The sequence below is a fragment of the Neoarius graeffei genome, chromosome 18 (genome assembly GCF_027579695.1).
Source record: "Neoarius graeffei isolate fNeoGra1 chromosome 18, fNeoGra1.pri, whole genome shotgun sequence".
Taxonomy (NCBI): Eukaryota; Metazoa; Chordata; class Actinopteri; order Siluriformes; family Ariidae; genus Neoarius; species Neoarius graeffei.
Window position 1 is genome coordinate 46,106,642 of NC_083586.1, and position 13,208 is coordinate 46,119,849.

The following is a 13,208-nucleotide window of genomic DNA, read 5'->3' on the forward strand; positions in this document are numbered from 1 at the left end:
AATAACCTCTGGTAGAGATATTTGTTTGGCATGCTCGAAATTACATTTCCAAACTTTTGAAATGTAATTTCAAGGGTGGCATGAAGCTATTAATTTTATCTTCAAGTGGTGAATGTATATATCATGAGTGAGCGAAGCAAACAAGTAAAATATTTTTCAACATGGGGAGATAAACTTCATATCTTCACGCCGCTGTGAATATTCTTTTTATTATATATTAGACACATCCACAAAATAATCTCATCTCATCTCATTATCTCTAGCCGCTTTATCCTTCTACAGGGTCGCAGGCAAGCTGGAGCCTATCCCAGCTGACTACGGGCGAAAGGCGGGGTACACCCTGGACAAGTCGCCAGGTCATCACAGGGCTGACACATAGACACAGACAACCATTCACACTCACATTCACACCTACGGTCAATTTAGAGTCACCAGTTAACCTAACCTGCATGTCTTTGGACTGTGGGGGAAACCGGAGCACCCGGAGGAAACCCACGTGGACACGGGGAGAACATGCAAACTCCACACAGAAAGGCCCTCGCCGGCCACGGGGCTCGAACCCAGGACCTTCTTGCTGTGAGGCGACAGCGCTAACCACTACACCACCGTGCCGCCCATCCACAAAATAATATGCAAGTTAATCAAAAGTATTTTAATTTTTAACCGGTTCGCCATTTTGACAAAGCGCGTCAAGTCAGCGGGAAAACACTGGGAGTGACGTAATTGAAGTAAAATATCGGGAAATATATCACTCAGGTCTGCGATGTATTTCGTATGAAAAATATGAGTTTTTCAACATGAGAAGATAAACTTCATATCTTCAAGCCAGGGCAGCACGGTGGTGTAGTGGTTAGCGCTGTTGCCTCACAGCAAGAAGGTCCGGGTTCGAGCCCCGTGGCCGGCGAGGGCCTTTCTGTGCGGAGTTTGCATGTTCTCCCCGTGTCCGCGTGGGTTTCCTCCGGGTGCTCCGGTTTCCCCCACAGTCCAAAGACATGCAGGTTAGGTTAACTGGTGACTCTAAATTGACCGTAGGTGTGAATGTGAGTGTGAATGTGTGTCTGTGTGTCAGCCCTGTGATGACCTGGCGACTTGTCCAGGGTGTACCCTGCCTTTCGCCCGTAGTCAGCTGGGATAGGCTCCAGCTTGCCTGCGACCCTGTAGAAGGATAAAGCGGCTAGAGATAATGAGATGAGATGAGACACATTCACAAACAAAAAGTACCCAAATTTATCAAAACAATTAATTGATTGAAAAATATGTTACTCAATATCCCAGATGTAGTTTGTATGAAGATTACAAGTGGTGTATTTCCCAGTAAAACACTTGTGTCTATATAATAAATAAATAAATAAATAAGTCGAAATAGTTTTTGCATTTATCCAAGCTGTGATCAATTTTATCACCTACACACATTCCCAAAGGCAACCCCAGGAAAATATATATATGTAGTTAACTTACAAGGATATCACAGAAGTATTTCAGGAGCAGCTTTGATATCTATATACTTATTTGTCAGGAAAGTCTTTTCTTATACACGTCACATTATGTTCAGCTATGGGTCACATTTTCAGAATCACTTATTGTCTAAAAAGAAACACATCATTTAGTGTTTGCTTTGAAAACCATCTTTATTTTTCATGAATGAATCATCAAATACAGTGTTAGTGTGCAAGTATAAAATAATCTGTGGGTTCAGAACATTCCTTTCCTGTACTGATGGATGAGATCGGATACATCCTCCTTGCACACCTTAATCCAACCGTCCTCCTTCATGTGATAGACTAAGAAGGTATTAAAAAAAAGCACACAGTTCAATTGACAGACATTACCATAAATACACAGAGCAGTGAGAGAGCAGTTTTGCATTTTTATTGCACAATACAATGTACAAGTCCTAAACAGTGCTACAGCGCCCTCCACAATTATTGGCACCCCTCGTTAAGATATGTTCTTAGGCTTCTAATAAATTCATTTTTTTTAAAATAATATAGGACAACAATGCAAAAAAAGAGAAAAACCCAACCTTTAATTCAAGTGCATTTATTCAGTGGTGAAAAAAATCCCACATTAAGAAATAATTCTTTTACATGAAATCATGTGTGCCACAATTATTGGCACCCCTGATGTTATTACTTTGTACAACTCCCTTTTGCCAACAAGACAGCACTTAATATTCTCCTATAACATTTCACAAGATGGGAGAATACAGAGAGAGGGATATTCAACCATTCATCTTTGCACAATCTCTCTAAATCGTCCAGAGTCCTGGGTCCTCTCCTATGCACTCTCCTCTTCAGCTCACCCCACAGGTTTTCAATTGGGTTGAGGTCTGGGGACTGAGATGGCCATGGGAGGAGCTTGATTTTGTGTCTGGTGAACCATTTGTGTGTGGATTTGGCCACACGTTTAGGGTCATTATCTTGCTGAAAGACCCAGTGACGACCCATCTTCAGCTTTCGGCCAGAGGCCACCAGATTTTGATTTAAAATGTCCTGGTGTTTCAAAGAGTTCATGATGCCATGCACCCTAACAAGGTTCCCGGGTCCTTTGGAAGAGAAACAGGCCCACAGCATCACCGATCCTCCCCCATACTTCACAGAGGGCATGAGGTGCTTTTCCGCATACTCATCTTTTGTGATGTATTAGAGTGTTTGTTGCCAAAAAGCTCTATCTTGGTCTCATCTGACCAAAGCACACGGTCCCAGTTGAAGTCCCAGTCCCGCTTAGCGAACTCCAGACATTTACGTTTATGCTTGTAAGTGGGAAAAGGCTTTTTCCGTGCATGCCTCCCAAACAGCTTGTTGGCATGTAGATAGCACCTGATGATTGTTATGGAGACTTTGTGACCCCAAGATGCTACTCTTTGATACAATTCTCTAACAGTGAGCTTTGGAGAACTTTTTACTTCTCTTCCCATCCTCCTCACTGTGCGTGGTAGCAAGATAAACTTGCATCCTCGTCCAGGCTTGTTTGCCACTGTTCCAGTTGTTTTAAACTTCTTGATGATTCCTCTGACTGTAGATATGGGCAGGTGTAGGCGAGCAGCTATTTTCTTGTATCCATTGCCTGACTTGTGAAGGTCGACACACATCTGCCTTACTTGAATGGTGTGTTCTCTTGCCTTTCCCATGATGAAGAGTGGATAAGAGAAATAGGCCTCTGTGTCACATCATATTTATATCCCAGGGAACAGGATGTGATGAATTACTAATTAAAGGTTCCTAGATACTCTGATCAACTTTATAAACTACAGTAGAAATGACAGAAATGCTTCAATTACATTTATTTTCTAGGAACTGTTATGGGTGCCAATAATTGTGGAACAGGTGATTTTACGAAAAATAATTATTTCTTAGACAGGGATTTTTATTTTTTAATTCACTTGAGTTAAGGGCTACATTTTTCTATAATTTTCAGTGTGAGATTATGCTTCTGCAATAAAAATTGAATTTATTTTAAGGCTTTTAACACATCTTAACCAGGGGTGCCAATAATTGTGGAGGGCGCTGTATGCTTCTGAACACAAAATGTATGTGCATATACTTTTTTTTCCATGAAAATATTATGGTTTTAAGTACTTAATGGATGGATATCACTTACGGTTCACGACTCCACCAGAGTAGGCGTCTCTGTGTGTGGCGTGAGCAATGCCACGGCGGCCGAGCTCATACGCCTCTTCCACGGTCATGTCCTCACGGAAGCCGCTGTCTACCACCCCGTACGCAAAGCTGTTCCCACAGCCCGTGGAAAACATATCCCCTGAGAGACGTGTTCCTTTCTCATCTACATAGTACAGACCAGGACCCTGCGGATGGAGAGACAAATATGTTTAAGTTCCTTTGAATGAACCTGTTTATTCTATGTAGTGCGTCCCAGGTGATCATGACCACAACTTATTGCCTGCCGTTGTTGCGTTCGTGTTTAGTTAGGTAGGTAGCAAGTTGTGTAGTATTGGAAGATAGAAAAAAAAAATCATGACAGATCATTTGTATGTACGTGTTACCGGCAGAAACAGTATAAAGTGGGTGGAAGACTATCAAGAGCAAGCTCGACTCAGCAGTAATACACTGCAGCTTGGTGAAGCAATAGCTATTTGATGAAATACATGCTGAAGAAGAAAACCGATCCTAATTTATTATTTTTGTGTCAGTTCAGTTGCTCAAGTGTGTCAGATGCAGTTGGTTGTTCAGTACTATTGAGGTGGAAGGATTGCACATACTATGATTTTAAGAAAATGTAAAAAAAAAAAAAAAAGTCGATAGACCTGATTTCATCTGATTTAAGAAAGACAGAAACATAACTGATTTCAGTTGCCGCTGCAGTGATCAGACTAAACAGCAATAAAATTAATCTTAAAAATGTCAATTGAAGGTGAATGGACAGAGGAGTTTAAAAAAATGCATATCAAGTGCTGAAGGCTACCTTCTTGTCCCAGCCACAGATCATGCTACCCATAGACAGGCCCATGCCTCTATAACCAAGCATCATATTGGACAGCAGCTTGGAAGCTGCAGACACTGAGATCCTCTGCTTGTTACGGAGCTGGTAAAGCCTGAAGACAGACATAAAACACACGTGCACAGGTTAGTAATGTGTTATCATGGCTGTACTCTGCAACAGTGAAAAGTCTATAAAATGTGCCAGCTATGCTTGGGCATGTTTAATGCACTTCATGTACACAGAATGGTAACTTTATCCTGTTGGGGATTCACCCCACCCCTTCAGATTTTGCTCAGACAGACCTGCACTCCTTCGCCAGAAGTCTCTCCCAGTACTGACAGTCTGCTGCACAACCAGACATGGTGCCCAGCAGGTAAGGGTTGATCTCGATCACCTTATTCACCTCCTTTGAAGCTAACACACACACACACACAAAAAAAAAACATTAATAGTAAGATTAGACAAAATCTATTTATGATCAAATTTATTGATTTTTGTACACTGCACCGTTCTGAACTCTGAGGATCTGCCTTTACGTGACTGTTGATGAGATGCGAGCATGTTTACCAATATAGCGTCCAGATGAGGCTCTGGAGTCGACGGCTACAATGACGCCATGGCGGAACTTAAAAGCCAGAGTCGTGGTGCCGTGGTCCAAGTCTATGGATATCCCATCATCACAGCTGCATGATTTCAGAAAGGCTGACGGCTGAAACACGAGGAAGACCATTTATTTTATTTTTGACTGTCATCAGTACTTTGGGTGTGTTTTTTTTAAATTTATTTTAAGAACTTTATTCATCACATGCTTGTGAAATTCCTGTCTGCATTTAACCCATCTGAAGCAGTGAACACACACATGCGCACACATACCCAGAGCAGTGGGCAGCCATGCTAACAGCGCCCGGGGAGCAGTTGGGAGTTAGGTGCCTCGCTCAAGGGCACCTTGGTCCAAGGCCGTCCCATATTAACCTAACCGCATGTCTTTGGACTGTGGGGGAAACCGGAGCACCTGGAGGAAACCCACGCAGACACGGGGAGAACATGCAAAGTCCATACAGAAAGGTCCTCGTCAGCCTCAAACCCAGAACGTTCTTGCTGTGAGGCGACCGTGCTAACCACTTACTCCACCGTGAGTTTATCTGGACTCAGTATGTGATGTGATGAGACGAGATGAGATGAAAGCTTCTCTATAGGTAGGCTAGTGCTTATTGGTGATGTCATTACCTGTATTTAGTTCAGACATGTAAGCTACTTTTCTATCCAGTCTAAGCCTTGGGACTTACAGTGCTCAGCCTAAATGAGTACACCCCCTTTGAAAAGTAACATTTTAAACAATATCTCAATGAACACAAACAATTTCCAAAATGTTGACAAGACAAAGTTTAATATAACATCTGTTTAACTTATAACGGGAAAGTAAGGTTAATAATATAACTTGGATTACACATTTTTTCAGTTTTACTCAAATTAGGGTGGTGCAAAAATGAGTACACCCCACAACAAAAACTACTACATCTAGTACTTTGTATGGCCTCCATGATTTTTAATGACAGCACCAAGTCTTCTAGGCATGGAATGAACAAGTTGGCGACATTTTGCAACATCAATCTTTTTCCATTCTTCAACAATGACCTCTTTTAGTGACTGGATGCTGGATGGAGAGTGATGCTCAACTTGTCTCTTCAGAATTCCCCAAAGAAAATAATTTCTTTCCACCACAAAGGTGAAGGCTACAAGAAGATCAGCAAAGCTTTACTGATCAGTCAGAATACTGTAGCAAAAGTGGTGCAAAAATTTAAGAAAGATGGAACTGCAACCATCTCACAGAGACGTCCAGGTCGTCCACGGAAGTTAACACCTCGACAGGAGCGTCTTCTGATGAGAAGGGTTGAAGAAAATCAGCATGCAAGTTCACTACAGTTATCTAAAGAAGTAGAAAGCTAAACTGGGGTGACGATTTCCCGTGACACAATACGGTGTATACTGCAGAGGAATGGCATGCATGGATGCCGTCCACGAAAGAAGCCTCTCCTAAAGCCCAGGGACAAAAAAGCCCGCCTAGAGTTTGCCAGGGCCCATGCTGACAAAGATGAAGACTACTGGGACTCTATACTCTGGAGTGATGAGACCAAGATAAATGTTTTTGGAACTGATGGCTTCAAAACTGTATGGCATCGCAAAGGTGAGGAATACAAAGAAAAATGCCTGGTGCCTACAGTGAAACATGGTGGTGGCAGTGTCCTTATGTGGGGCTGCATGAGTGCTGCTGGTGTCGGGGAGCTGCATTTCATTGATGGCATCATGAATTCACAGATGTATTGCTCTATACTGAAAGAGAAGATGCTACCATCACTCCGTGCTCTTGGTCGTCGTGCACTTTTCCAACATGACTAAACACACATCTAAGGCCACTGTTGGATTTCTGAAGAAGAACGGGGTGAAAGTGATTCAGTGGCCAAGTACGTCTCCTGATCTGAACCCAATCGAACACCTATGGGGAATTCTGAAGAGACAAGTTGAGCATCACTCTCCATCCAGCATCCAGTCACTAAAAGAGGTCACTAAAAGATTGATGTTGCAAAATGTCGCTAACTTGTTCATTCCATGCCTAGAAGACTTGGTGCTGTCATTAAAAATCATGGAGGCCATACAAAGTACTAGATGTAGTAGTTTTTGTTGTGGGGTGTACTCATTTTTGCACCACCCTAATTTGAGTAAAACTGAAAAATGTGTACTCTAAGTTATATTATTAACCTTACTTTCACGTTATAAGTTAAACAGATGTTATATTAACTCTTTACCCCTTAATGACGACCCCGTGTATATCCCATAATGACGACACATGACGCCGGCATGCATGCACCATAATGACGACATTTGACGACTCTGAATTTGCCTCTACATACGTAGAGTGAAACAAGCTTTCTGATTGAAAGTTGCAGTAATCATTTATTGTACACCATTTGACATGAATTCTTCATGTAAAATGTGAAGATTAGTTTTCACACAGGTATTACTCACCTTTCAGACACTACCTGTGAGTTGGTGAATGTTGAAACATAACTTTATGAGTGATTTTTGTATTCTGTGTCACGCCCTCTTTTCAAAAATGTATGATATGTCATGACTGTTTCAACATAATGAAGGGGAAAACTGATATGAACAAAACCTTGTCTTTAGACTTTTTTTCTTGTAAATATGTTCTAAGGGTGAACAGTATATACACATACAAGGGTGGCTGTAGCAACTGCTTTAAGGGGTAAAGAGTAAAACTTTTGTCAACATTTTAGAAATTGTTTGTGTTCATTGAGATATTGTTTAAAATGTTACTTTTCAAACGGGGTGTACTCATTTACGCTCAGCACTGTATATATAGCAGAAGGTTTTGTATACTATGGCAATTAAGTGGCGGCACGGTAGTGTAGTGGTTAGTGCTGTCGCCTCACAGCAAGAAGGTCCGGGTTCGAGCCCCGTGGCCGGTGAGGGCCTTTCTGTGTGGAGTTTGCATGTTCTCCCTGTGTCCGCGTGGGTTTCCTCCGGGTGCTCCGGTTTCCCCCAAAGACATGCAGGTTAGGTTAACTGGTGACTCTAAATTGACCGTAGGTGTGAATGTGAGTGTGAATGGTTGTCTGTGTCTATGTGTCAGCCCTGTGATGACCTGGCGACTTGTCCGGGGTGTACCCCGCCTTTCACCCGTAGTCAGCTGGGATAGGCTCCAGCTTGCCTGCGACCCTGTAGAACAGGATAAAGCGGCTAGAGATAATGAGATGAGATATTCTAAGGGTGAACAGTATATACAAGGGTGGCTGTAGCAACTGCTTTAAGGGGTAAAGAGTTAAATTTTGTCTTGTCAACATTTTGGAAATTGTTTGTGTTCACTGAGATATTGTTTAAAATGTTACTTTTCGGGGCGGCACGGTGGTGTAGTGGTTAGCGCTGTCGCCTCACAGCAAGAAGGTCCGGGCTCGAGCCCCGTGGCCGGCGAGGGCCTTTCTGTGTGGAGTTTGCATGTTTTCCCCGTGTCCGCGTGGGTTTCCTCCGGGTGCTCCGGTTTCCCCCACAGTCCAAAGACATGCAGGTTAGGCTAACTGGTGACTCTAAATTGACCGTAGGTGTGAATGTGAGTGTGAATGGTTGTCTGTGTCTATGTGTCAGCCCTGTGATGACCTGGCGACTTGTCCAGGGTGTACCCCGCCTTTCGCCCGTAGTCAGCTGGGATAGGCTCCAGCTTGCCTGCGACCCTGTAGAACAGGATAAAGCGGCTACAGATAATGAGATGAGATGAGATGAGACACATTAATGAGGAAGACTTGGCTGTAAGAGAGAACACAATGACGGAAGACACTGACACTGGGGTTCCTACACTCACTGCACTACAGGACACTGGACACATATCAGTGGAAAATATGCAGATCTTACATCAACCCCAAGTGGAACAGCAAACTCCTGGGATTTTGTCCCAAATCTGTAGTGATTCGGTTGATCCACAAACTGGGTCCGGTGTGAGCCGAGTCCGAACCGAACCGAGGATCCACTGGCTTCCAAAAGGGCCATGATTCGATTAAAACGATGAATAATGAATAAAAACAAAGTCCTGGAAGAAAGAAAAAACCTTTGTGAAATACGATATGTCGATAAGTCTGAACAAAAACCTTCCTCTTACTTTCCTTTTCGAAACCGAAAGCTGAAGCGTTGCTGCTTTATTTCCCTCTCGCTTATGACTAAGCTGGTTTGAAATGCAGTCTAAAATCTCCATAAACTGCCAAAATCCGACTTCTATTATACATCAAAGTTACAAAAGTGAATTTTTACGAAGGAAAAAACAAAAAAACCCTCCTCACACCTGTCCAATGAAAGTGCTGGTCTGTTCACATCAGTGCTCAGGAGACCTCCTGCCTGCAGGTGGCGCTGTGACCTCTTCAACTGTGTAGTAGGAAATCATATACACAGCATGTGTAGCCAATTTTGTTTCAGAAATATCGTTAATGATAGGAAAATGAGCATTGATAACCAAGTTTGTTATCACAAACTGACAATCAATTTATAATCCATTTAGGCAGCACGGTGGTGTACTGTAGTGGTTAGCACTGTCGCCTCACAGCAAGAAGGTCCTGGGTTCGAGCCTAGCGGCCGGTGAGGGCCTTTCTGTGTGCATGTTCTCCCCGTGTCAATTTGGTGGCTCTAAATTGACCGTAGGTGTGAATGTGAGTGTGAATGGTTGTTTGTCTCTATGTGTCAGCCCTGTAATGACCTGGCGACTTGTCCAGGGTGTACCCCGCCTCTCATTCATCGTCAGCTGGGATAGGCCCCAGCTTGCCTGCGACCCTGTAGAACAGGATAAGCGGCTACAGATAACGAATGGATGGATGGACATTAGGGTGGTACGGTGGTGTAGTGGTTAGCACTGTTGACTCACAGCAAGAAGGTCCTGAGTTCGAGCCCCGTGGCCGGCAAGGGCCTTTCTGTGCGGAGTTTACATGTTCTCCCTGTGTCTGCGTGGGTTTCCTCTGGGTGCTCCGGTTTCCCCCACAGTCCAAAGACATGCAGGTTAGGTTAATTGGTGGCTCTAAATTGACCGTGAATGTGAATGGTTGTCTGTGTCAATATGTCAGCCCTGTGATGACCTGGCGACTTGTCCAGGGTGTACCCCACCTTTCACCCGTAGTCAGCTGGGATAGGCTCCAGCTTACCTGTGACCCTGTAGAACAGGATAAGAGGCTACAGATAATGGATGGATGGTTTTTGCTTCACTTATTTTGTTCATAAGGGTAATATAGTACTGAGCAAAAGTCTTAGACACCCTATTTTTTCACACAAACTTTGTTATAGATTTTTATTTTATGACTTGTACATTAGGGTGGCATGGTGGTGTAGTGGTTACAGTAGCACTGTCGCCTCACAGCAAGAAGGTCCTGGGTTCGAGCCTAGCGGTCGGTGAGGGCTTTTCTGTGTGGAGTTTGCATGTTCTACCCACATCTGTGTGGGTTTCCTCTGGGTGCTCCGGTTTCCCCCGCAGTCCAAAGACATGCAGGTTAGGCTAATTCAGGGGTGTCAAACCTGATCCATAAAGGGCCGTGTGGCTGCAGGTTTTCATTCCAGCCATGCAGCAGCACCCTAATTTGGCTTATTCAATCAACTGACACACCCACCCTTTAATCAAGGGTGGGTGTGGCTGCAAGTATTTGACTGTGTGAAGACAGTTCAGTTGATTGAATGAGCCAAGTCAGGTGTGCTGCTGCATGGCTGGAATGAAAACCTGCAGCCACACGGCCCTTTATGGATCAGGTTTGACACCCCTGGGCTAATTGGTGGCTCTAAATTGACCGTAGGTGTGAATGTGAGTGTGAATGGTTGTCTGTGTCTGTGTGTCAGAACTGCGATGATCTGGTGACTTGTCCAGGGTGTACCCCGCCTCTCGCCCATAGTCAGCTGGGATAGACTTCATCTTACCTGCGACCCTGTAGAACAGGATAAGCGGCTACAGATAATGGATGGATGGTTTTTGCTTCACTTATTTTGTTCATAAAGGTAATATAGTAAGGTAATATAGTACTGAGCAAAAGTCTTAGACACCCTATTTTTTCACACAAACTTTGTTATAGATTTCTATTTTATGACTTGTACATTAGAATGGTACGGTGGTGTAGTGGTTAGCACTGTCGCCTCACAGCAAGAAGGTCCTGGGTTTGAGCCCAGCAGCTGGTGAGGGCCTTTCTGTGTGGAGTTTGCATGTTCTCCCCACATCTGTGTGGGTTTCCTCCGGGTGCTCCGGTTTCCCCCACAGTCCAAAGACATGCAGGTTAGGCTAATTGGTCGCTCTAAATTGACCGTAGGTGTGAATGTGAGTGTGAATGGTTGTTTGTCTCTATGTGTCAGCCCTGCGATGACCTGGCGACTTGTCCAGGGTGTACCCCGCCTTTCGCCCGTAGTCAGCTGGGATAGGCTCCAGCTTGCCTGCAAGCCCTGTACAGGATAAGCAGCTACAGATAATGGATGGACTTGTACATTATCGAATCAGTACAAAAACATTTTTGAGTTCCAAACGTTCGTTTTCCAGCACAAATTTAAATGTTACGGGGGGGGGGAGTTTGTATCTGAGCAGCATTTTCCATAAGAGACCACTTTTCAGATTAAAAAAGAAACTATAATGAAGGCTACTGGGTTTTGGTGCAAAATTAAGAAGCAAGTATGACAAAGTGTCCAGAAGAACTGTGGCCCGTTCTGCAAGATGCTCAGTAAAACCTACAGCTCATTTCCTTATAAACCTGCACTCATTGTACCGGAGACTATGATTTTTTAAAGCAAAGGGCCGTCTCACACCAAATATTGACTTTTTTTCATTTATTGTGGCTTACTGCTGTTTATAGTATTTTTTTTTAATGTTGAAACATTTAATTTCGTTATTTTTAAGCCATTTTTGGTCGACAGTATTTCTTTACATGTACCTAAGACATTTGCACTGTATATTAAATATGTTTGTATACAAGTATTTATGATGTGCTTTCGTGACTCTGGTGCTAATTTGGTTGGTGTTGATATTTTCTTTCTTCCCGTGAGAAGTTAGAGGTGGTGGGGGACAGTTGCATTATATTCCTGGCATTTAGCAGACACCCTTATCCAGAGCGACGTACAACAAGTTCAACAATTTTTACCTAATCTGCATGTCTTTGAAGTGGGAGGAAAGCCACGCAGACATGGGGAGAACATGCAAGCTCCACACAGAAAGGCCCCCACTGACCGTGGAGTTCGAACCTGGAACCTTCTTGCTGTGAGGCGACAGTGGTAACCACTGCACCACCGTGCCTGTGGTTATCACTGTAGTGGACAGTAGTGGACAGTTGGTCGCTTGGGGACATTTCAAGCTCTGGTTGCCTAGGTATCCCTTTTGTATCTTTATATGTATAACTCAGTGTAGGCAGCATCTTTCAGGCAATGGTATCCTTCGCTCCCATTAGTAGTCACCTCAATCATGTTCCCTCAAAGTTGAGATGAGTTTAACTTGGTACCTGCCCACTTCACATCGCCAAAAGTTATTTCACCTGTCATTACTACAACTGGACAAATTTCATAGATATTCCATGGTCCCTGGTCACCACATCACTGCTAGTCTCTTCCTGTGTACATGCCACTTATTACTAGCGCAGTTACTGTACAATGGTGCTCAATAGGAGAACACACTTCAGACACAAGTGATAACAACCAGGTCTCACTGTTAGCGCCTAAAAATTAAAGAGCAAGAGCTTAATTTCTTACTCTCCATTTGCCAGGAATGCTCAATGTAATATTAATGAGAAATCCAGCATAGACATACGTAATGGAGACTGTAAACACTGGACTCAAAGATCCAGTGCCTTGCAGTTGCACTGAGTTACAGCTGACACTTGACTCGACTCTTTTGCAAACTATGAGATGACAAAATGCCAATGATGGCAGTATTAGCATGAAAGCTAAAACTTAGCAACCTGTTCCATTTTAGCAGAGTGTGAGGACGTGAGAGTTCTAGGCAGACTAAAAAACTAAAGTCCTGTTGAATCACTCTTTTTAGGTAGAGACGAAACAAGGGTTAAATCCCACTGGTGCCACTACTACGAGGTAGTTAAAGGGCATTATGTGCAATGTAGGAAACTGTAAGATGTTGCAAAAATAAAGATTGTTACATTAAATGTGTTAATTATAAAAATCTATACCATTCGCATTGTTTTTCTACAGGAAAAATACAAGGGAGAGTAGATACCTTTAGTCAATATGAATGGCGACTTCATTAA

The 13,208-nt window shown here is 43.3% G+C and overlaps 1 protein-coding gene across 1 annotated transcript; it reads right to left on the reverse strand.

Moving 5' to 3' along the window:
• Positions 1–1,609: 1,609 nt before the first annotated feature.
• On the reverse strand, positions 1,610–9,353 carry LOC132866248 (proteasome subunit beta type-8-like). Its single transcript, XM_060898930.1, has 7 exons — positions 9,287–9,353; positions 8,863–9,037; positions 5,008–5,149; positions 4,743–4,854; positions 4,423–4,552; positions 3,601–3,805; positions 1,610–1,781 (listed from the first exon to the last, which is right to left on the reverse strand). The coding sequence occupies exons 2-7, from the start codon at positions 8,995–8,997 to the stop codon at positions 1,693–1,695; spliced, it is 813 nt and encodes a 270-aa protein (XP_060754913.1). The 5' UTR covers positions 8,998–9,037; positions 9,287–9,353; the 3' UTR covers positions 1,610–1,692.
• Between the last annotated feature and the right edge of the window lie 3,855 nt (positions 9,354–13,208).

Bases quoted from the DNA above. Each gene is read 5' to 3' on its own strand.
- LOC132866248 (XM_060898930.1), bottom strand. From the start codon at position 8,997: ATGGCCCTTTTGGAAGCCAGTGGATCCTCGGTTCGGTTCGGACTCGGC. The intron at 3,806-4,422 runs GTAGCCTTCAGC...CTCCATCCGCAG, and splicing joins TCTGTGGCTGGGACAAGAAG to GGTCCTGGTCTGTACTATGT. The intron at 1,782-3,600 runs GTAAGTGATATC...ATACCTTCTTAG, and splicing joins CTCTGGTGGAGTCGTGAACC to TCTATCACATGAAGGAGGAC.